This window comes from Nyctereutes procyonoides, unplaced genomic scaffold (assembly GCF_905146905.1).
Source record: "Nyctereutes procyonoides isolate TBG_1078 unplaced genomic scaffold, NYPRO_anot_genome, whole genome shotgun sequence".
Lineage (NCBI taxonomy): Eukaryota > Metazoa > Chordata > Mammalia > Carnivora > Canidae > Nyctereutes > Nyctereutes procyonoides.
Window position 1 is genome coordinate 38,778,684 of NW_026575139.1, and position 25,889 is coordinate 38,804,572.

General features: G+C 36.0%; 1 protein-coding gene across 6 annotated transcripts in view; it reads right to left on the reverse strand.

Annotated features, from left to right (window-relative positions):
• KIAA0586 (KIAA0586 ortholog) overlaps positions 1-25,889 on the reverse strand; it is a 106,615-nt gene that overhangs the window by 20,420 nt on the left and 60,306 nt on the right. For 4 of the 6 annotated variants that reach the window (XM_055304440.1, XM_055304442.1, XM_055304443.1 and 1 more), the window contains exons 28-29: positions 16,457-16,611; positions 14,684-14,792 (exon numbers count right to left, since the gene is read on the reverse strand). In XM_055304440.1, coding sequence (XP_055160415.1) covers positions 14,684-14,792; positions 16,457-16,611 — 264 coding nt within the window. Of the gene's footprint in view, positions 1-14,683; positions 14,793-16,456; positions 16,612-24,609; positions 24,652-24,985; positions 25,165-25,889 lie in introns of those variants that run through there. The other 2 variants (XM_055304444.1, XR_008661710.1) reach the window with 2 other exon arrangements.

Consider the following 25,889-nt stretch of genomic DNA (forward strand, 5'->3'; position numbering starts at 1 on the left):
CATACCCTGGGCTGAAGGCTGGTGCTCAACCACTGAGCCACCCAGGGATCCCTACTTTAATAATTTGTGAAGTGAACTCATTCTTCAGCAGCTCTATCAGGTATATATATCATCAACATACAGCCCACACCTGACCACTGTGACACCTCCACCAGGGCCCACGCCACTATCATCTCTTATCTGGAATACTGTAACAATCTTCCAGTTGGTCCCCCTGTTCCCAGTATTGTCTCCCTATAATCTGTTTTCCAGCTAGCTGCCAGGAGGATATTTTTTTAAATGTAAATTAGAATTTACCATTCCCCTGCTCAACCCTTCCACAGGGATCTCATCACGCTCAGAATAAAATCCAAATTCCTTTCCAGAGGCTACAGGGCTCTATGTGATCTGCTGTCTACATCTCATTTCTCATTTCCTACTACTGCCCCCCTTGCAACACTCCTCTCCAGCCACACTGGCCTTCTTGCTGGTCTTGGGCACAACAAAGTCATTCCCACCTCAAAATCTTCATTCTTTCTACTCCTTCTAAATGGAATACTCTTCCCCAGATGTTTGCAAAATTTCCTCCTTCACTTCATTCGCTGCAAATGTTACTCCAGAAAAAACTTCAACTAAATGATTTAAAGTAGCAAATCACTCACCTTGCTTCCTTCATTATTCATGACCCTGCTTTTATGATTTTTTAATTGACACTGGTAGAAAATGCAAATTGATATTGACATTATTTTTTAAATAAAGCAATACCTTTTAAAAATGTTTTGCTTTTTATATAGAATTAGTTTCAAACTTGGAGGAAAGTTCCAAGAATAGTATAAAGAATACCCATATATCACTTGCCCAGATTCAAAATTTTTAACCTCTTCCCGTGTTTTTTTTTTTTTAATTTTTTTAAATTTATTTATGATAGTCACACAGAGAGAGAGAGAGAGAGAGAGGCAGAGACATAGGCAGAGGGAGAAGCAGGCCCCATGCACTGGGAGCCTGACGTGGGATTCGATCCTGGGTCTCCAGGATCATGCCCTGGGCCAAAGGCAGGCGCCAAACCGCTGCGCCACCCAGGGATCCCCTCTTCCCCTGTGTTTAAGGTTGGTGTGATTCTTCCCTGTGACTATATTCAGGTCATGCACTCTTGGGCAGAATATTACATAGGAAATGTATCCTGCTCAGATAACCCATCTGGAAGCACACAATGTTTATCTGCCCCCTACAGTGTTATTAATTTTGATTACCCAATGAAAGTACTATCTTTTGTTCTCCTTCTCAACTAATGAACCAATCTGTGAGGAGATATTTTAAGACATGCAAGTATCTTTCTCCTCATTAAAATTTCCCTTTTCATTTAGCATTCATTGATGATTCTTGCCTGATCTAATCTTTACTGAAATGGTTGCAAAATGCTGGCTTTCCAATATTAGTGCTCTTTCCACATTTGCCAGTTGACACTTGGCATTCTTCTGTAAACCCTTTATTTTTTTCACAGCACTTATTATCATCTAAAATTTTTGTAATTTTATTTACTTATTTACAGGGATTTTACCTGTTACATTTACCACAGCATCCCCAAGGTTTGGAACAGTACCCAATACATAGCAACTACTCAAGAGTGAACAAACGAATGGGTGAACAGACAGAAAGAGAAAGAAAATTGTTAACAAAGCCCCTGCAGTAGGTGGGAAAATAGCCATTTAATATATTTGATCCAATAAACATTTACTAGGAACCCACCATTTAAGGTGCAGGTAGAGTGCAGGTAGTGCAGAGATGAGTGAACTAACCATTGTCTCTAGGAAATGTACATCCTACAGAAGGAGAAAGGCTGTTAAGAAAATACTCCTACAAAGTAGGATACTAATGAAGGCTAAAAGTGAGGTATATGACAAATAGTATGGGTCTTTCGAGCATACAGAGTAGATCAAGAATGTCTGTGGGGTATGGGGAGGTTGTGTTAGAGGGCAGGGCAGGGGACAGCCCTCAGTAAAGACATTGAAAAAGGTGGAGGTGAGGGGGTGGGGGTGGGCGGAACTTAGGAAGTACAGGTAGGAGGAGGATGAGGGGTTGAGAAAGAATACAATTATGAAGCATGGATGGTTACAAGTGACTTGAAGGATCATCAAGCCATCCCTCATTCCATAGATGAGAATAAGCAATCCTGCTAATTCTATACCCATTCCCTCTCTTCTTGTCTTTCTCCTTTTCTCACCTGAATGCCATCACTAACTTCCTATTCTTTCCCCTTTTCCCCTTTCCCTCTTCATTGTCTCAGCAAACCCCCTTTTTCCTTCTTTCTTTTTTCTCCCTTCCTTTCTCTACACTTAACTCTTTTTTTCTTTCAGGACTACAACTTTCTCCCTCTCCCTTTGTCAAGAGTAGAATGAGATGGGATCAAGGCTGAAGTGGGAGAGTTACCTTTATAGAGGGAAAAAAGCACAACTCTTTCTTTAATCCAAAAGGAAAAAAAAAGGCCTAAAGTAGAGCCATAAGAAATTTGGGCTAGGGATCCCTGGGTGGCGCAGCGGTTTAGCGCCTGCCTTTGGCCCAGGGCGCGATCCTGGAGACCCCGGATCAAATCCCACGTCGGGCTCCCGGTGCATGGAGCCTGCTTCTCTTCTGCCTATGTCTCTGCCTCTCTCTCTCTCTCTCTCTCTCTCTCTCTGTGTGTGTGACTATCATAAAATTAAAAAAAAAAAAGAAATTTGGGCTAGAGTAGCTATAAATGTTCACATTTGAAAGAGTAAACCTCAGAAATGCCAAAGCATGTATCAAAAGAGAATTGAGGTATACATTTGGAATTAAGAAGGAGAGAGACTAGAATAGGTGCTATCTGGGGCTTAGTTCAATATGAAATTAATAAAAGAATTACTGGAGAATGGCAAAAGTCCAATTTGCTAACAAGCAACAATTGCACAAATAGCATTATCATCTGGCAGGACTTTGTGACCAGAAAACAAAATCAGAAACCCTTGGAAGTAGGAGGAATGCAGAGTGGGGATTAGCATAGATCAAAGAGACATGGAAGTCTTGGATGGTGATAAGACAGAACTGAAATGGGTCAACCATATAGGTCAGGCAAGATACGGGGCCCTAGGAATAGTTAGCCAAGAGAAGTAAGACCGAGTAATTGGAAGTCCCACTACAGGTGGGAGAAAGAATACATGACTGAAGTGGTTCTGTTTAATTGATGCACTAGCTCCTTCACAGTATCTGCTTCCTTGTTCCATTACCCAAACCAGCCAGGTAGTTAAGGGAGGAAGGAGAAAAGAAGCATTAAGCTGTATAATGAATAAGATAATTATCCCTACACACTTCATGGAGCACAGCTGCTCATTATTCCAAACATACAGATTCTTCTAAAAATTGAGGTTTCAAGGAGAAAAAAAAGCTAGAGAGGATGAAAGGCAGAAAAAAATCTATCTTAGGAAACTCAGTTCCAGCTAATTAGTACCCTATTGCTTCTGAACAACATCAAATAAGTCCAGTTCTTTAGCTCTTCTACACCTTAAAGGAGATGATACTATGTAGGAAAGGAAATGGGAGAGAAAGCTACTTGGATTCTCCCTAGACCAGATATTGTTGGCAATGAGAACTGTGTTTAAAGACAGTCCCCTTAGAACTTCTTTTTTTTAAATAGATGTAATAAACACTACTCAGAAGTCAATAAAATCTGCTTCAAAGACTTCATGTTCCTAAGCTCCTTATCTTTAATTTGTCCTTTCCACTTTCAATGTCTATCACTCTCATTACTTTTTATTCCTAAACCATTATAGGTTTGCTGTGGTAAGGTATGTCTTCTAAGCGCTGCCATTAGGCCTGAATTATGTTTATATACGAATTATACCCAGCATTTACTTCATCAGTGTTATTTTCTGTAGCAAAAAACAATCTTGGGAGATTTTTCCTAGTTAAAAAAATGTTTAATGATATTTTATAAAGCTAGCTGTGTTAAGCCTACCTAGATGATGTTAGACCTTTGGAGTGAAATGGGGAAAAGGCTAGGGCCAAAGGTAAAAATTTGGGGGCATTTTACATAAATAGAATCTTATTCTATATAATATCAATAATAATAGTGGTAAAGGGCAAAATCATGGATAAGAAACTTTATTTTGATATCTCTGATATTCATACAGCCACTAAGGTTTCTTTTAATTAGTGTTTGCACTGTTTATTTTCTTCTATCCTTTTACTTTTAACCCGTGTCTTTATATGTAAAGTTGGTTTCTTCTTGACAGCACAGACTTGGGTCTTTTTTAATTTGATCTGACAATGTCATTTATTTGAGATGTTTATTTATATTTAATGTAATTATTGATATGGCTGGATTTAAATCAATAATCTTACTTCCTTTTTGTACAACTAAGTAGTTGCTGTTTTGATGGGTTTTTAAAAATAAGTAATTTTAATTTAGTACTACTTAAATGTATTTAATGATTATAGAGTTTACAATATACATCTGTCACTGATAATCCACTTTCAAGTCACATTATATCACAACATATACTGTAAAAAGCTTTTGTCTATATACTTTGAATTCTTGTATCTCATTTTTCTTGCTATCTTGTCATCTTATTCTTATAGTCACTAAAAATAAACAATATTTTGCATTTGACAGTTATCATTTGACCAAAAAAATAAGAAATCTTTTATTATACTTTCACTTAAACCAGCTCAGAAGCTCTTCATTTCTTTGCATAAATCCAAGTTGCTGTCTGGTATCATTTAATTTCTACCTGAAAGATTTCCTCTTAAGGTTTTTTGTGCATTTGTTTTAGTACATGCCTGTCTCCCAGGTTTTGTTTACCTAGAAAAAAAGTATTTATTTTGCCTTCATTTTTGAAAAGTATTTTTCCTTGGATATAGAATTCTGGGTTGACTGTGGGTTTTTTGTTTCTTTTATTTTGGGGTTTTTAAATCCTCCCCCCACCCCGCCCCACAGCACTTTAAAATGTCACTGTATTGTCTTCTGGACTGCGTGTCTTATAATAAGAAAAGTTGATGTATTTCTTATATTTGTTCTTCTGTAAATTAATGTACCTTTTTCCTCTGGCTTCAATATTTTGTCTTTGGTTTTTAGCAGTTTCAATACAATGTGTATTTTTTTCTTTTAATCTTTCTTGAAGTTCCCCCAAGATTCTTAGATTTGTGGTTTAAAGTTCTTTGTTTTTCTTATAAAATTACTGGTCATTATCTTGTCAAGTATTCTTTCTGTCCTGCTTGCTTTCTGTTTTCTTACTGGTATTCCAATTACATGTGTGTTTGGATATTTGATATTGCTCTTAAATGCTCAGATTTTTTTCACTCTTTTCTTTTTGTGTTTCAATTTCTACTGACTATTGCTAAGTTTATTGATTCCTTCGACATGGCGAATCTACTAATAAGCCACTTAAGTCATTCTTCATCTTTACTACTGTTTTACAACATTTCTATTTGAACCTTCTTATAATTTCCATCTCTCTGCTCAAATACCCATCTGTTCATGCATGTTAGGACTATTTTTTTCTACTAGGGCCTTTAACATAGTAATTTTAAGTTCCAACATCTGAATCTTATAGGAGTCTTGTCTTGACTGCTTTATCTTTTTTTTTTATTTAAACAATCAATGTGATTCATCATATCAGCAAGAGAAAAACCAAGAACCATATGATCCTCTCATTAGATGCAGAGAAAGCATTTGACAAAATACAGCATCCATTCCTGATCAAAACTCTTCAGAGTGTAGGGATAGAGGGAACATTCCCCGACATCTTAAATGCCATCTACGAAAAGCCCACAGCAAATATCATTCTCAATGGGGAAGTACTGGGAGCCTTTCCCCTAAGATCAGGAACAAGACAGGGATGTCCACTCTCACCACTGCTATTCAACATAGTACTGGAAGTCCTAGCCTCAGCAATCAGACAACAAAAAGACATTAAAGGCATTCAAATTGGCAAAGAAGAAGTCAAACTCTCCCTCTTTGCCAATGACATGATACTCTACATAGAAAACCCAAAAGCCTCCACCCCAAGATTGCTAGAACTCATACAGTGATTTGGTAGCGTGACAGGATACAAAATCAATGCCCAGAAGTCAGTGGCATTTCTATACACTGAGACTGAAGAAAGAGAAATTAAGGAGTCAATCCCATTTACAATTGCACCCAAAAGCATAAGATTCCTAGGAATAAACAACCAAAGAGGTAAAGGATCTATACCCTAAAAACTATAGAACACTTCTGAAAGAAATTGAGGAAGACACAAAGAGATGGAAAAATATTCCATGCTCATGGATTGGCAGAATATTGTGAAAATGTCAATGTTTCCCCGGGCAATTTACACGTTTAATGCAATCCCTATCAAAATACCATGGACTTTCTTCAGAGAGTTAGAACAAATTATTTTAAGATTTGTGTGGAATCAGAAAAGACCCCGAATAGCCAGGGGAATTTTAAAAAAGAAAACCATAGCTGGGGGCATCACAATGACAGATTTCAGGTTGTACTACAAAGCTGTGGTCATCAAGACAGTGTGGTACTGGCACAAAAACAGACACATAGATCAATGGAACAGAATAGAGAATCCAGAACTGGACCCTCAACTTTATGGTCAACTAATATTCGATAAAGGAGGAAAGACTATTCATTGGAAGAAAGACAGCCTCTTCAATAAATGGTGCTGGGAAAATTGGACATCCACATGCAGAAGAATGAAACTAATTTTTAATTTTTTATATATTTTGTCTTTCTTTTCTTTTTAAAGATTTATTTATTTATTTATTTATTTATTTATTTATTTATTTATTTATTTATTTATGATAGACACAGAGAGAGAGAGAGAGAGAGAGAGAGAGAGAGAGAGGCAGAGACACAGGTAGAGGGAGAAGCAGGCTCCATGCAGGGAGCCCGATGCAGGACTCGATCCCGGGACTCCAGGATCGCGCCTCGGGCCAAAGGCAGGCGCCAAACCGCTGAGCCACCCAGGGATCCCCCTCTTTTTTTTTTTAAAAAAAAGATTGTATTTATTTATTCATGAGAGACATAGAGAGAGAGGGGTGGAGACATAGGCAGAGGGAGAAGCAGGCTCTTCACAGGGAGCCCGATGTGGGACTTGATCCCAGGACCCCAGGATCACAGCCTGAGCCAAAAGCAGATGCTCAACCACTGAGCCACCCAGGCGTGTCCCGACTGCTTCATCTCTTACGAGTGAATTGTATTCTTGCTTTTTTTATTTTTTTAAAATTTTATTTATTTAAGTGATCTCCACTTGAGTGTGGACTCAACATGGGGCTTAAACTCACAACTCCAAGCCCAAAAGTCACACACTTCTTTGACTGGGCCAGCCAGATACCCCTTTTCTTGCTTTTTTTAAATGCCTGTGCTTTTGATGGAATGCCAGAGATTTTATAGAAGACAACAGAGACTGAGGTATGCAGTATTTACACAGGGAAATGGGAACACTTTTTTTCTTCAGTTAGGCCATTAGTATGATAAATTGAGTAAATCAAGTCAGGAGTTAAGCTGGCTCTGAGTTTTGCTGTTGCTGCAGTTAACTTTGGTGTACCACCAGCTTCAAAATGCTCTAGTGTCACTTCGTGGTTAGCATGGGCCGAGGATGCCAAGGTTTTTTTTGTTGTTGTTCCTATTCCACCTTCACCTTTCAGCCTTCACTAGGCACCTGCTCCAGACAGGGAGTTTCTATACTCTTGTGCCTTGCCCGTAATAGGCTGCTGCTACTTGCTACTACTCATTGCTTGTTGCTTACATGGTGAGAGACGTAAAAGGGACAGTTCTCTGTTGTCCTGGTCCAGCCTCAGTCCCAGGCAGATCCCACATGTCCGGGTCTTGCAGTGGGCCTTTCTCAGTGGTTCTGTCTCTCCTCCCCATGGCAGCCAAATTCTGCCTGGTACCATCAGCAAGCTTTATGCAGGGGAGTTTCCTATTCTTCTCCCAGCAATGGTACCGGTGTAAGATTTCCTTCCTGTCTGCCAAGAGTGGATGGCTTTCTCTTTATACTTCTGGCAGCTACAATGGGTCTTCACCTATACTCTGGAGGGGACAAATATGCTGCCCCTTTCCCAGTGACTTAAGAATTTTGCTCTTACATCAAAAGGGTCCTAAATGGGGCCTCTGGTCTTTCTGTAAGTTGCAGTCAGTGTCTTCTTCTAGGCCTGTACCAGTGAAGGATTGTCTCTCTGGTCTTCTACCCTGCTTCCCAATCTTTCTTTTTCTAGAGGTCTGTGAGAAAAGACTGCAAGTGAGAGTGAATGCCTCTCATATCTGTAGCTATGATGGTTCTATACTTGGCCTTTAGTAACCCATTAAAAAAGTTTGGCCAGGGATGCCTGGGTGGCTCAGCAGTTGAGCATCTGCCTTCAGCCCAGGACGTGATCCCTGGGATTCCTGGGATAGAGTCCTGCATCAGGCTCCTTGAACAGAGCCTGGTTCTCCCTCTGCCTGTGTCTCCACCTCTCTTTGTGTCTCTCATGAATAAATAAAAAATCTTTAAAAAAAAAAAAAAGTTTGGCCAGATACATCTTATCCACCTGCATGGTACCCAGTGTGTCCTCCTACAACTATGCTTCACAGTGAGACAGTGCCCTGTGCCCTGTATCCCATCTCTTTGCAGGAGTCTGTATTTCTTGGACTTTAGGGTACTTAGCTGCTCTGCATCACAAGCTCTTTGTAGGTTCAAGAAATGTTGTGATTTTGTAGTTTATCTGCCTTTTATGACAGAGTGGAAGTGATACTTTGTACTTCCCTCATCTTAGGTGGAAACACCATTTCCTTTTTTTTTTTTTTTTTTTGAAACACGATTCCCTAATTCAGCAACATTTTAAAGTGAATTTGTTTAATTAATCAATAATAGCATCTCCATCTGCCTGTGTGTCTCTGTCTCTCTCTCTGTGTCTCTCATGAATAAATAAATAAAACCTCTAAAAAAAAGATTATTTATTTATTAGAGAAAAGAGTGGGGAGGGCAGAGGGAGAGATACTTAAGCAGATGGAGGCTTGGTCTCACAGGTTTTGCAGAAGACACATTTTCTCAGAAACACTTATTACGTATTTGGATTTGTGGATTTTGGGCAAATGTACTGGTCTGTGTTGCATCCCCTCTCTATCAGAGATCCACAAACATGATGTTGATATCACTTCCATACCTGAAGAGAAAAAAAACTCAGGGCACCTGAGTAGCTCAGTGGTTGAGCATCTGCCTTTGGTTCAGTCATGATCCTGGGGTCTCATTATCAGGCTCATGGCAGGGAGCCTGCTTCTCCCTCTGCCTATGTCTCTGCCTCTCTCTCTGTGTCTCTCATGAATAAATAAATAAAATCTTTAAAATAAATAAATAAATAAATAGACTCAAACTTTTCATTGTGATTTTGAAATGATTTAAATCAATTATAAATTTGATAGCTATTATAATTTAGCTATATTTCAAATACAAAAGGAAAAAATTATCACTTTGAGAACAAAAATGATTTCATTTGAACGTGTGGTCAGAAAAGCTTCTAAATACATATAAGCTTTGAATTTCTTAATTCTTACACATTTAAATCATAATTACCATACATGAGATATAAAGGGTGCTAAAACGGCTAAGATTAAACTCAGGACATAAAGTCAAAAATATCTATGATTCTTTAAGTACATTTCCCACAAAAATGTAATCTGCTTCTGATAAGTTTTTGTAATTATGTTTGTAATTACAATAATGTAATTTATTATTTTCAGCTTTGATACGTATTTACTGATCAATATATATATAACCTACAAATATAAAAACCTGAAAAATGCTGTGATTTTTAAATTATTATTATTATTATTATTATTATTATTTTTGGAGAGACAGAGTGTGGCAGTGGGGAGGGGCAGAGCAAACTCTACATGGAAAGCAACATGGGGCTGGATCACACAACCCTGAGATCACGACATGAGCCGAAACCAAGGGTGAGAGGCTTAACTGACTGCACCACTCAGGTGCCCCATGAATGCTGTGATTTTCAAGCAGATTGATAATCTAACCTTTAAGCACAAAACATATGATCTCATTTTCCCCTTTGATTAGAGTATGTAAAGCACGTTTAGCTTTCTAATTATTATTTACTACGGTGGCCTTAAAGTTTTAAGAGAAAAACTAAAGAAGAAAATATTTTTTAAAGATTATTTATTTTAGGGATCCCTGGGTGGCTCAGCGGTTTAGCCTCTGCCTTTGGCCCAGGGTGTGATCCTGGAGTCCCAGGATCGAGTCCCACTTTGGGCTCCCGGCATGGAGCCTGCTTCTTCCTCTGTCTGTGTCTCTGCCTCTCTCTCTCTCTCTCTCAATGTCTATCATGAATAAATAAATAAAATCTTAAAAAGAAAAGATTATTTATTTTATTTGAGAGAGAGAGAAAAAAAGTGAGTGCAGGAGCAGGGGGAAGGAATAGAGGGAGAGGGAGAAGCACACTCCCTGTTGAGCAGGGAGCCTGCGGTGGGGCTCCATTATTCCATGACCTGCGACCTGCGAGGAAGGCAGACAACCAATCGAGCCCCTGAGGTGCTCAAGAAGAAAATATTTTGTAAAGTGAACTATATTGTGTTGGGAGAACTGGACAGCTACATGCAAAAGAATGAAACTGGACCACTTTCTAATGCTGTACACAAAAATAAATCCAAAATGGATTAAAGACTTAAATATGAGGCTGAAACCATAAAAATCCTAAAACACGGGCAGTAATTTCTCTGGCATCAGCCAAAGCAACATTTTTCTAGACATGTTTCCTAAAGCAAGGGAAACAAAAGCAAAAATAAATTACTGAGACTACATCAAAATAAAAAGCTTTTGCACAGTGAAGGAAACCATCAGCAAAACAAAATGGCAACCTACAAAATGGGAGAAGGTATTTGCAAATGATATATCTAATAAGAGATTAATATCTAAAATATATAAAGAACTTCTGTAATTCAACTCTAAAAAAAAAAAATCTGATTTAAAAATGGGCAGAGGACCTAAATGACATTTTTCTAAAAAAGACATATAAGTGGTCAACAGAAATATGAAAAGATGTTCAACATCACAAATCACCAGGGAAATACAAATCAAAACCACAGTGAGATACAACTTCACATCTGTCAGAATGGCTAAAATAAAAAAGAGAAGAAATAATAAATGTTGGCAAGGATGTGGAAAAAAAGGGACCCCTGTACACGGTTGGTGGGAATGTGTACTGGTACAGCCACTGTAGAAAATACAGAGATCCCCAAAAAATTAAAAACAGAAATACCATATGATCCAACAATTCCACTACTGGATACTTTACCCAAAGAAAATGAAAATACTAATTCAAAAAGATATATACACGTCTATGTTTATTGCAGCATTATTTACAGTAGCCAAGACATGGAAGCAACTTAAAGTGTCCGTCCATCAATAGATGAGTGGATTGGAAGATGTGATATGCATGCATGCGTGCGTGCACGCACGCACGCACACACACACACACATATATCCCACAGGAATATTACATAGTCATAAAAAGGGATAAGATTGTGCTATCTGAAACAACATGGATGGACCTAAAGGATATTATGCTAAGTGAAGTAAGTCAGACTGAGAAAGACAAATACCATATGATTTCAATCTTATGTGTAAGCTAAAAAAAATAAAACAAATGAATAAACAAACCAAAAGCCAAATCAAACCTATAAATACAGAGAATAAACTGATGGTTGCTAGAGGGAAGGGCCCGGAGGAGATAGGTAAAACGAGTGAAGGGAAGTGGAAGATACAGGCTTCCAGTTATGGAATGAATAAGTCACAGGAACAAAAAACACAACATAAGGAATATAATCAGTGATACTGTAACAATGTTGTATGATGATAGATAGCAGCTACCTCTGTGGTGAGCACAGCATCAATGTATAAACTTGTCAAATCACTATGTTGTACCCAGAAAACTAATGTAACACTGTGTGTCAACTATATTCAAATTTTTAAAAAAGATACTGATAGAATATAAAAAATTAAAAAATAAAAGGAACTATTTTAATACATTACTTTATAGAATTTAATTGTTCCTGGTTTATAACAAACAAGTGGACTTAAAACTAGTCTCATTAATATGAAAGAAAGTTAACTTGCACAGTAGAAGATACAGTAAAAGTTAACTTGTACAGTAAAAAGGAAAAAAAATAAAATGACTCATTAAAATCACTTAAATGGTTGCTTTCACTATAAAACCATTAATCAGGACATAGAATCAGATAAGTGGTATCATGTGGTCAAAAATATATCCAATGAATTCAATACCAAATGAAAGAGTTTCACTCTTATATTCCAAAGATAGTCATCTGTCAGATCAATTCAGTTTCTCTCTTTTATATTAAAACTTGAAAGTCATAATCAAAGGGGAAGAAAAAACAAGGATTTTACATATTTCTTGGAAGCACAGTGCTAGGACCCATGTCCTACCAAATCTTGGTCATTGAAAGAACTGTTACTGTTAGTGAACTGCTTGATTCTTTATATATAAGTATTAAACTACTACACATTTCAAAGTGAAATACATGATACTTTCCCCTGAAACAGTCTTAATTTGGGGTTCAAGTATTCTTAGAAGCATTTGTCTCTCAAAAAAAGATGTGGGTTTTGATTCCCTTGTGATAAGGTGAATTTCCTTCATATCTTCAAGGTCTCTATATAAGAGATAGGATTGAATTCCTTCAAGGTCACCCAAAGTCTTGAGAGCCCTCAAGGATTACTTTGGCACTCTAACTCTCCTATTCTCTGAAACATTTGGCAATGTCGTAGAGTTCCATCAGAGAAAAAAAATAAAGCCCACAAAATTTATGGGAAAAAGTCATAACTGACTATATTTGCCAACGCAATCATATTCATTCAAAAAATATTCAGTATGGAGATATGTATCAATTAGAGTGAAACACTTGGCTTCTATTTTAAAATGTTCTATTTATAACTCACTGAGTATTTATTTGTCTCAGTCAAAGCTGATAAAGGTCTGCTCTCCGAACTTTTGTATTACATATTAAGTTAAATAAAAAAATTATATATATTAAGTCCAATTGTTCTAAACTCTTTCTAAATAAAACTTCCTTTAACTGGCCAACACCTCGGTTTCTTTTATTCTTCTTATGATTTCTATTGACTTATTATATGTTAATTAGATATTATTTAATGACATTGTACTTAATGACATTTTGTTGTAAGTCAACAAGAATTTAACTATTGCCATCTTGTGGCCAGACATTCATATATGTGGAACCGAAAACAATGTCACTTTCCTAAAGAGGTAACTTTAAAATCTTACCAAATAAATTTTCCTATCAGCTGAGAAAAATGACCATTTTATTACATATAATATCCTCCCAAAAGAAAAAAATTATTAATAATTTTAAGAAATTACAATTTTTAAACCCAACTTAAATATAGTCTTTGACTATAAAATGGTAACAGTACTCAGTAGAAGGACATCAAGCAGTCCTGATATTATCTTAGAAATATTCATTTGATCATATCTATATACTGTCATGATTAATTTTTAAATACTATAATAATTTTACAGGTAAGTTTCCATGGGATTCTAAAATACAATATTAACACTACTGTATTATGGTTGGGTTGAAAAGGTGGTCAGGACAGCAAAGTTCTAAGAAGTTAGAGCAAGAGAGGAACAGAAAACAGAAAAGTAAAAACCTAAACATTACATGCCATAATTTTAATAATTATCTTGAGTAATTCCTCATTTAGGTCTTCCCTATAAAACTAAATGCAGAGTTACATTAGCAATTATATTGGCATTCAATAAATGGGATAAAAATCACAATTATAAAAGCAAAGAAAAACATTCTATTGCCCAAAACATTCCTAACACTTTTTCCTAGATTGTGGAAATAAAGTTTTAAAACAGAAGATACCTTAATTTCTACTGCCAAATTTCATAATTTAGGTTATATTAAATTTAAATGACTAAGAAGCAAGAAAGTAAATAAAGCACAAAGCCAACAGTCTTTCAGAAACAAAAGGCAACATCAAAATGTTGGGATGCTTATTGTAGAGATGAAGTTCAACCACACAACTTTGATAATCAAACAACAGTATAGAAAAGGTCATTCATATTAATAGAATTTAATATGAGAGTCCTTTGGTTTTTTTTACATTGTGCTTATTGGTTATCTTTACCCACACTAAATAGCCTTTACAAAGCTCCTTTATAGCCATAGCTCCTGCCTTTATCCTATTATAATTTAAAACAGACAACTAGGACACAGATACAGACCTATCAGTAGATAAAAGGGCATTTAATTGTACAAGAACCAAAAGGTAAGATTAAAGGAAAAACACTATGTGATGAACATTAAGGAAGGCATATGATGTAATGTGCACTGGGTGTTGTATTAGACTGATGAATCACTGACCTTTACCTCTGAAACCAATAATACATTATATGTTAATTAAATTTAAATAAAATTTTAAAATAACAATAAAGGAAAAACACTACCTAAGAGTTTAAAAAATCCATTAGAAATAATGTTTACTGGTAAAAAGAACACACATACAGTCAAATATGATACCAAATTCTTTATCCCAGTAGACTAAGAAAAAACAAAATACCTACAGACAAGAATAAGATGTATATAAAAATATTCTCATTTATACTTATTCAATATCAGGACAAGAATCAAACTATTACATTACAAGAAAACAAATCTTACCTTGTTGCTGTGAAAACGAAGTATCAGATTTACTTCTTACACGTATTAAACGACTTTGTGCTGGCTTATGTTCAACTTGCTTATGTTCTTGGTCATGTTTTTGTTGGTACTAAAGAATTTAAGACATAAGTCATTGCTTTTTAAGTTACTTTAAAGATTTTTGAGCAATAAAATTTAGATGTTTCTAAAATTTGAATACTATACATATCTTCTAATTGCTAAATGCATGATAGAGTACATATTACTAATGAAAAGATATTGGAAATAAAATCTTTAGAAGATTTGGGTAATATACAGATTTCAAATATTCAAATCATTTCTGTCTATTTTCACTAGAGAATTCAAAGCTCCTTATAAATCAAACTATTCTAGATACATATACATGACAGATTTAGACAGGATAAAAACTTAATTTGCTTGTAAGCTCTCCCACATAACCACTTTTACATAAAATGAAAATCTGCATAATGCACTGCAATTTTCAAAGAGCTTTTATATTTAGTAATATCATTTAATTCTCACAAGCATGAGTAGGTATTGTTACCCTCCTTTGCCTTTCAAGAAATGTATATTCCACCATAAGCCCCATCCCCTCTTTTCCTTACCTATAACTTAAAACAAACTTGAAATTGACCACAGTCACACATTCTTTTACAATCACACATCACAAATGGTGAAACCATTTTCTTTCTTCCTTTTCCTGCCTTATGGGCCTAATTATGAATGAGTTCTGAAAACAGCTATCGGATATACTTTAACAGGAATTTAAAAAGCTGTCTTTGGATTCTTATCAATGACTGGTTGATCCACAAGCTGAACTCAGGCAATCAGAGGCTCCTTGCTCTCTCCCTGTCTTTGGAATGTACGTTCCACCTACTATTTCCATACTATAAGTAGTTTTAAGGACATAGTCTTAAGAGAGTAAGGTGTTATGAGACCATCTGGACTACCACCTGACTAAACCAAATTAAGGCTTCCATATAAATTTTTATTCTGGTGGGTGGGTACAGAGATCTACTTGTCTCACAGCTGCCTAAGACAAGCCTCATAAGTAAGTTCCCTTGCTTATTAAACTTGCCACCCACCAATCTGAAGTGGTCTGTGTCTTTATTTGGTCTCCTCTTGCTCTCCATGCATAGGAAGCCAGTTTTGAACTTTACCCAGGAAACTCCTGAGGTTGCAACCAGTAGTACCAACACCATGCAATGCTATACAATTCCATGCAATAAACACTTAGGGAATAAATTAATCTACCATGAGAAATGCATTGCTATCACACAGATACAAAACTGTTTTGAATAATATGAACATTTCTTTACACATTGAAGAGTAATTAATCTATTTTTTTCAGTATACAAGATCACATGGGCCATTGGCCTAACTCAGTATGAAATTTCTTATGCTTCCATGTTAACAACCTTTACAAATTTTAATATAATAAATAATTCTTGAGTACCCACTATGCACAATTTACTGAGCCCAATATTGCATGGGAATCCAAAGTATAAATAATAACAGCTACCTAACTAGTGACAAGCATTTTATATATGTTATTTTTAATCTTTAAAATAAAGATGAGGATACCGAGGCTTAGAAAAAGGCTATATATTCAGGGTCACAGCAAGAATCCTAAGAGCTAATAAGATTCGTTATCCAGGTGTGAGTTAGTAAATAAAGGAAGCATGGCTCCAAAGACTATGCTCTTGACAGTATACCATGCTAAGACAATATTATTAGCATTCTCATTTTAAGTAAAGTACATTAATTTGGTACCTGATGAATATCTTCAGCTGCTCCTGATAACTTAACATCATTTTCTTGTGCTGTCAGAAGAGTTGTGGGAAGAGCAAGGTTGGAATTTGGCTGAAACTCCAATTCTTCCAAACTCATTGGACCATGACTAGCACATGAATCTTCATAACCAGAACCTGTTATCAAATATATAAACAAAAAGTTAAAATTGCTTATCTTAGAAAAAGAACAAGTAATTGACTAAAATTACCAATATTTCTCATTGCTGAATAAGAAGTAGCAGTGTACTTTAACCAAAATAATCTGGTACCAAGTCTTCATTACAATTAAAACCAAAGCATGTAGAGGATGCAAAAAATACCTATGTTCCAACAACTCTATGGATTATTCTAAGGTTCCAATCAACAAGTTTTTCATGCAGTCTTTCATGCAAATCCAACTCCTAAACTCCAACTCCTTAGATTCCAGCTTACTTTTTCTATCAGTAAGAGCCAACACATAACTTTATTTCTAAAATGTAATGTGAAAGCAAGGGGCAATTTCCTAGCTAGAAAATGTTAGTATTGCTTAGCTTTGTTCTGTAGATATTTTTCTTCAAGTGATCAAGTTCTTCTTTTTTTCATCCAAATGGCATCTCAATCAAATCAATAAAAAGAAGGCAATAAGAGCAGAGCTATCTATCTAATATCATGGTACATTTATATTGCACCTTATACTCCATACACTTTCACATATGTTGTCATTTAATTTAACTATTATAAACATTCTATAAAGTAGGCAGGTCAGATAGTTTTATAACTATCGTTTACTGACAAAGTTAAGGCTCAGGGAAGTTAACTATCCAAAAAGCAGAGGAATTAGAATCTTCATTTTCCAACTCCCAGTCATTTATTTTATATTCCTACTGAAATATTTCTAGGAAAATTTTGTTTTTCCTAATTAATGGTCACCTTTTAAATATATACCACAGTATATAAAATTTGTATATACTGTGTATATACAAATATAGTATATCTCACTGTAGTCAATAGAAATAGATGTAGATCTGAAGCATTATACCTAAACAAATCATTTTAAATGAAATAATATTTTAAAGACATCATAGGGATCCCTGTGTGGCGCAGCAGTTTAGCGCCTGCCTTTGGCCCAGGGCACGATCCTGGAGACCCGGGATCAAGTCCCACGTCGGGCTCCCGGTGCATGGAGCCTGCTTCTCCCTCTGCCTGTGTCTCTGCCTCTCTCTCTCTCTCTCTCTCTGTGACTATCATAAATAAATAAAAAATTAAAAAAATAGCTTAAAGACATCATAAATATTTTCCATTTAAAGTCAGTGTATTTAAAAAAAGAAGTCATTGTGGGGGGTGCTTGCGTGGCTCAATTGGTTAAGCATCTACCTCTTAGTTTTGGCTCAGGTCATGATGTCAGGATTTTGAGACTGAGCCCTCTGTCAGGCTCCATGCTGGGTGTAGAGCCTACTTAAGATACTCTCTGGGGCACCTGGGCAGCTCAGTTGGCTAAGCATCTGGCCTTTGGCTTGGGTCATAGTCCCAAGGTCCTGGAATCAAGCCTCACATCAGGCTCCCCACTCAGTGGAGAGCCTGCTTCTCCCTCTCCCTCTGCCTGCTGCTCCTCCTGCTTGTGCTTTCTCTCTCTTTCAAATAAATAAATAAAACCTTAAAAAATTTTTGATTCTCCCCCCCACCTCTCCTTCTCTTAAAAAAAAAAAGTCAGTGTATTGACAATATCTTAGGTATAACAAATAAATACCCTCTGTTCTTTTATGTTAATCTCTATTTTTAGGTGAGTTTTACATAAAATAAATTATATACCTTGAGTTTTAATTTTTATATTTCCAGATTCAATCTCTACAATTTCTTAAATATTTATCACCTATTTTATTCTCATTTAATTATCTAGCATAATATCGTTAATAATGGTAATAATATCCATCATTCAGATTAACTATTGTTCCAGGCCTTATACTCTCCTATATCCTATTTTATTTATAACTATTGTTCCAGGCTTCTTTATACTCTCCTATATCCTATTTTATTCATATGTCACTTTTCCAGGATTTTCCTAAGACTGGCAAATGAATTAAGATAAAAAAATTAGCAAATATAATGTTAAAAGAGAAGATATTAAAAATTCTGTGCTGATCATAAGGTTACATATCTAGAAAAACCAAGACACTCTAGTGAGGAAATATAACTCTATGAGAATTAAGATAATTAAGTAATGTGACTGAATACTAGGTAAATATATAAAAATCATTGGTTAGAATCCACATGAATAAATTATTAAAACATATTGATGTGAACAAACAAGATATGAATAGTAAGACATACTATAAAAATATTAATTCTTCCAATATTAATTAATGGTACAATTCCAATTAGGACGATTTTTTAAAATATTTTATTTATTCATGAGAGACACAGAGAGAAAGAGAGAGAGAGGCAGAGACACAGGCAGAGGGAGAAGCAGGCTCCATGCAGGGAGCCTTACGTAGGACTCGATCCCGGGTCCCCAAGATCAGGCCCTGGGCTGAAGGCAGCGCTAAACCACTGAGCCACCCAGGCTGCCCTAGGATGATTTTTAATAAAAAAATAGTTTTAGAGTTTATATGGAATAAATGTCTGGAACCTGCCAACCAAAGTATGAAAAAATTTTTGAAGGGGAACTTTGCCCTGTCAGATAATAGAATGTGCCATAAAGACACAATAGTCTGATATGTGTAAGATTATAGAGAATCCAGAATACTTATAATAAAGAATCCAGAAAATACTCCTATATCTATGAGAACAGTATACAAATTGATATTTAATTTTTTTATTTTTTTAAAGATTTATTTATTTATTTATGAGAGAGAGAGAGAGAGAGAGAAGCAGAGACACAGGAGGAAGGAGAAGCAGGCTCCATGCCGAGAGCCTGAGGTGGAACTTGATCCCGGGACTCCAGGATCGTGCCCTGGGCCAAAGGGAAGTGCTAAACTGCTGAGCCACCCAGGGATCCCCCAAATTGATATTTTAATATCAATATTTTAATATTGATATTTTAATTCAGTGGAAAGGAAAACAGTTTATATATTAGTTGATGCTGGCCCAACTATTTATGTGGAAGAAAATCATATTGAACTTTTACCTTACACCATTTGCAAAAGTAAATTCCACATAGACTTAAATATAAATATATACTAAATAATGAAAATCTTGCAAGAAAACCTATGAGACTACAGGTATAAACTTGTGTTAGGAGAAACCTAATCAAGTCATAAAAACACATAAAGTATAAAAGAAATAACTATATAAAATTCTTTTAACTATATGGCAAAGAAAGATTATAAATAATGTCAATGAATTCAATTCAAATTTGGAAAAAGATATTTGCAATATAGATGATAGAAAACATCTAAAATATAGAAATTTTAAAAATAAAATAAATAAAAATAAAATATAGAAATAGTTCTTATAAAATTATAAGAAAAATTTAGAACCTAACAGATGGGAAAAAACTTAAAAGGTAATTCACAGAAGAGCAAATCCAAATGGTTAACAAACATAAGAAGACATATATATTCATATGCAATCAGAGACGTGTGAGTAATTTCTACAGGATTTACTATGCAAAAACAAATGCAGGCAGGTAGGCATTATATGATATCAGCTTGTAAAATAACAGCGCACACACACATCATATGTATCTATCATGTATATTATACATGTGAGTATGTCCATGAACAAAAACAGGAAGATTACATGCCAGAATCTTAGTATGAGTTAGCTGGAGTAAGGCATAATATGAGATAGAAGAAAATGTGAGGACAAATGAATGGACAGAAGACACTCCAAAAAAATTGTTTATAGTTTAATGTATGATATAATCACATTTTGTTTTATGTGAAATTATATGTGGTTAATATATAAGTATAAAGAAAAAATTAATTAAAAAGACATGAAATAAATTTTGATAAATATCTAAATGTAGGGACGCCTGGGTGGCTCAGCAGTTGAGCATCTGCCTTCAGCTCAGGGCATGATCCCGGGATCCAGGATTGAGTCCCCGCATCGGGCTCCCTGCGAGAAGCCTGCTTCTCCCTCTGCCTGGGTCTCTGCCTCTCTCTCTGTCTCTCATGAATAAGTAAATCTTTAAAAATAAACAAACAAAAAGATCTAAATGTAAAAACCCAGAAAGTATATAATCAAATTTTTCCCCAAAGCATTCAAAAAAGTACGTAATAGCTTTCAACTCATATAACACCCTATCATTTAACATATATTTACTATGTCCTAGATGCTACAAACTTTGCTTGACGACAGGATAGGACAGTAAACAAGATAAAGTCCCTACTACCCTCGTGAGATTACAGATCAGCGTAACAAAAGCAACATGAGGCAGGCAACATTAGAGAACTATACAGAGAGCACATATGACAGGTATCTAAACTAGTGATAAAGGGTCAGGAAAGAATTCCTTGACAGTCATGGTAACAATGCTAAATTTGCTCAACACAATAGTGTGACTTCTATAAAGTATGCTCATTGAATGTGGGAGTCTTGTCTGTATAATGTAACTTCCCTCTTTGTAACTATTATATCATCCACATCAAATTCATAATAACTTGAAATCCATAACTTACTCTTCTAGAGACTTATGCAATGAAAAAGGAACCTTAGACTTAGAAACTAAGACTTTTAGAGAAGACTAAATCCACTCAAAATTGCCAGTGTGAGCAGCAGCTTCAGGTTTGTCACAAAAATAGACTTCTCCATTTGTATGAAACCCAAAGGTGCCTAAAATACTATATGCTTAAAACTCCATTCATCCTTATGTCCTCCTAATTCTATCCTTTCTCCATATTCCCTCTTTCTTAGTGAATGGAAATTCCATCTATTGAACCATATGGATGGACTTTCTTTTGCTCCTCTCATTTTCAAACTAAGTTTTGTCCATTCTCCTCCTTGTCTTTCCAATCTCCCTTTTTACATTTCCTCACTGTTGCATAATAATGGTTCACCAGCTTTTCTGTAACACCTGTCCAATCAGGCTCCTTGCCTCCAGTCTTAATCCTTTCCAATCTACTCATCACGCTGTACACCTTAGATGATCTCGCTAAATAAAAGGCAAAGATGATCATATCAGGCATTTACTTACAACCCTTAATGAATCTGAGAATATCACAAAACATTCAGAATTGACAGAAATTCAAGACTGAATTTTCCATGGATATAAATATAAAATAAGATTGGCATTATCTTCCATTTGGCATATAAATGGATCCCTATCATGTTAGAGTAAATTCAAAAACTATTTCATATATTATCCAGGACTTTTTAGGACCTAGTTTCTGCTAACTACTCCAATCTTATTGCATCCTAAGCTCTAGCTCATTGATTAAGTACTTATATCTCCCTAGTTAAGTCTTGCTATTTTTTTACTTTTTCCCCTCGTTTCATTGCATATTCAGCCTGCAAGGTCTCTCCTCATTTACTACATGGCAAACATCCATTTATCTTTGAGAATCCATTTCAAATAAGCCTCCTCTCATGTATGAAGTCTTTTTTGATTGCTCTCTGCAGGTACAAGTGACCTGTACCCCATCCTACAACTACAACAATTTACTGCATGTTTGTGTCCTCTTGTTTATTACTTCTACTAGAGAAAAAATCCATTATGGATAAGGCCTTAATAGGTTTTATATTCCTAGTCCTTAGAGTATACTTAGAGCATAGCAAACAGTCAAAAAATATTTTCTAAATCAATCAGTAACTGTACAAACTGGAACATGCTCCACCATTAAGATTCAATTTCATATCGACTTGTAGGAAACCTTCTCGGAGCCCACATGTGTGGGTACAGTCCTCCCCTGCACTCCCACAGCAGTCTGCATTGTACTAATCACACAGTATTATATTACCTTTTTTGTATTTCTCCTACAGTAGTTTGTAAACTTCCTTGAGAGCAGATGTCTAGCATCTCTGTATCTTAAGTCCCTAACATTGTACTAATATATCACCAGATACATAATAGGTACTCAATACAAGTTTTCTGAATAAATGAGAGCTATAATTCAAAGTGTATTCTAGAGTCCTCACAATTCATTCAAAAATACCAGTTTATATATTAGGATTCTTAAGGCAACTCTTCAAAGCTAATTTTGCATGTTTTTGTTATTCAACCCAAACTGAGTGCCTCAGGATTAGGAAGGGTGCTAGGGAAATATAGGTTGCAAATAGGATACTTACTGACAACGAACAGAGGTGGGAAGATGCAAGGTAAGAGGTGATGAGCCTCTATAGATAGTTATTAAAAAATCAATATAGGGCACCTGGGTGGCTCAGTCAGTTAAGCATCCAACTCTTGATTTTGGCTCAGGTCATGATCTCAGGGTCGTGGGATCAAGTCCTACATCAATCTCTATGCTGAGCATGAAGCCTACTTAAGATTCTCTCTCTCCCTCTAACCTCTGTCCCTCCCCCGCACTCTCTCTCTAACAACAACAAAATCAATATAAAAGGCATGAAATTAGCCACCAGCAGAAATAATGATACATGGTATTAGTTCTCTATGGGCATAGTCTTTTTAGGTAACTGTGAGTAGTTTCCATTTCTCTTTTTTTTTTTTTTTTTAAATTTTTTTTTATTTTTTTATGATAGTCACAGAGAGAGAGAGAGGCAGAGACACAGGCAGAGGGAGAAGCAGGCTCCATGCACTGGGAGCCTGATGTGGGGTTCGATCCTGGGTCTCCAGGATCGCTCCCTGGGCCAAAGGCAGGCGCCAAACCACTGCGCCACCCAGGGATCCCTCCATTTCTCTTAAATACATGTCAGAAGGCATTTTTACATACTCTGAGTATTATTAGAGAGAACACCACTCACTATGTGCTAAGTAAGCACTGTGCTGACTACTTTATATGCATTGTCATTTACTAATCCTAATAACCTTAAACGGTGGACACTATGTGATAACCAGCCTCCAAGATGGCTCCCCGAATCCTGTCTCCTGGTATTCACACCTTTCTGTAGTCCCCTACAGTATTATTTCAGGATTGGTCTGTGTTACTGATAGGATTTGCAGGATTGCATAAACAATTGCATGTCACTTCTGATATTAAATTATAAAAGACATTGAGGTTTCCATCCTGATTGCTTACTTTCTCTAAGATCATCTTTGTGGGAAGCCAGCTGCTGTCATGGGCAGTTCTAAAAAAGGTTCTTTGTAGTGAGGAACTGAGGCCTTCTGCCAGCAGCCATGTTGAGTGAGCTTGGAAAAAAAGATCCTCCAACCCTGGTGGAAGCCTTCAGATTACCTCAGCCCCAGAAAACAAGCTCAAGGGGGATCCTGAGAATTACCTAGCTAAGCCACAACCATATTTGTGACTTTCAGAATTGTGTGAGATAATAAATGTTTGCTGTCTTTGGCTGCTAAATTGTGGGGTAATCTGTTAAATAGCAATGGATAACTAATACACTAATATTATCCCTACTTGATAGATGAAGAAGCTTGAGCTGAGAGATATTAAATTACTTGCCTCAAAGTACACAGAACTGAAATGCAAACTAATATCTGAAACTTCAAAAGCCCAAATTCTTAGCCATACTCTGCTATATGCCTGACCTTGTGTTATGCCACATAACTTATTTTTTCCTGTTAAATAAATACCTAAAATGTGCTTACTATTACAAATACACTGTACTGTAGGCAATATGCTAGGTGCTACCAGAGGGATAGGGAGGGACTAAATAGGATATAACTTTATGTATTTTATTCTATAATAATCTAACAAGTACCTAGTTTTTCTCAAGTACCTTACAGCTCTGAAGTGATCTGTGGGAGCCACCTAGTGTTCATTCTGTTTAACTGCAATCTGCATAGTTAGCTATATACAAATATAAGCAAAGAAGGATAAAGAAAGAGAGGCAAGGGGGCATCCAGGGTGGCTCAGAGGTTTAGCACCGCCTTTAGCCCAGGGCATGATCCTGGAGACTGGGACTGAGTCCCACGTCAGGGTCCCTGCATGGAGCCTGCTTCTCCCTCTGCCTGTGTCTCTGCCTCTCTCTCTCTCTCTCTGTGTCTCTCATGAATAAATTAAAAAAACATCTTAAAAAAAAAAACCTGTAAAACATTTAATCCTATCTCTATGTGCACAAAATGAGAAATAACTCCAATCTTACATTTATTCTCCTGGAAAATTTAGTCTTGAATTTCTCTCAATTCTGAAAGATAAAAGGTGTTTGCTCATTATGAAATGGGAGATTTTAAACATTGCATGCCAATGTTTTCCTAACTTTATGCATTCCCTTTTCTGATTTCTGGAAAATCTGCATAACTCCAGAAGTTCTTCTCACTTAAGAGAATCCAGCAATAGGCATGGAAAAAAATCAGTAAATGACAATATATTTGATCCTCATTAATTTGCTGATTCCCTATTTACAAATTCACCTACTCAATAAAATTTATTTCTAACTCCAAAATCAATAGTCACAGTGCTTTTGTGGTCATTCACAGACATGTGCAGACCAGTAAAAAATTTTGCCTCACCCAACTTACATTTTACCAGCTGAGGCTGAACAAAGTGATGCTGTTTTCTCATTTCAGCTCTTATAACTGTAAACAAGGGTCCTTTTTGCTGTATATTTACTGTCTGTTCACATTTAAAAATGCTTTTTGTTGGTGATCTGTGGTTTCCAAGGGCTCCCAGTCACAGTGCTGAAGGGCTATCTGGTTTCCTAAGTGCACAAAGGTATGACGGGCCTTAGAGAGAAAATCTTGGATTTGATAAGCTTTGTTCAGGCACAAGCTACAGTATTGTGAACTCGGATCTCAAGGTTAATGCATCAACAATATAGACTATAATAAGATTTCTTTACACATAACACAGGTTATATATCAATCAGTGGACAAAGATGTTATCATCAGAGGCTTTCAGGAATCAGGCCTGTATTTTCCCCTCAGAGCAATGGGTCAGTATTTACTAATCCAGTGTTCCTGGTGACTCCATAGAACATAACTACCAGAGATAATGAAAATCAACTGTTTGTGCTAGTGATCAGTATTCTCTCTTCTATTCTTATTTCCAAAGTGTTATAGCAGAAAGTGTGCTTAATAAGATTCTAAAATAGCCACAAATGCACTGAGCGCTGTGTCAGGAATTTTATACAATGTGAAGAATGAATTTCTACAGTATTATCTCATTTAACCTAGTCCCAAACAAGATATGTTCTGTCACAGTTTTGGTGTTCTAAATTATATTTTTCTAATACACAGTAAAATAAATACATCACTATTAAAAAAAATTAAGTGTATGTATGCATATTACCAAAATTATCCCATGCATCACCCAATAGGGTTCACATACTTACACTGATACCTGAATCATGTTTGGTAAAATATTGGTATATAGGCCACAAAAAAAGTCATTACTAAACTTTTCAATAATGAAGACGCTTTTTAA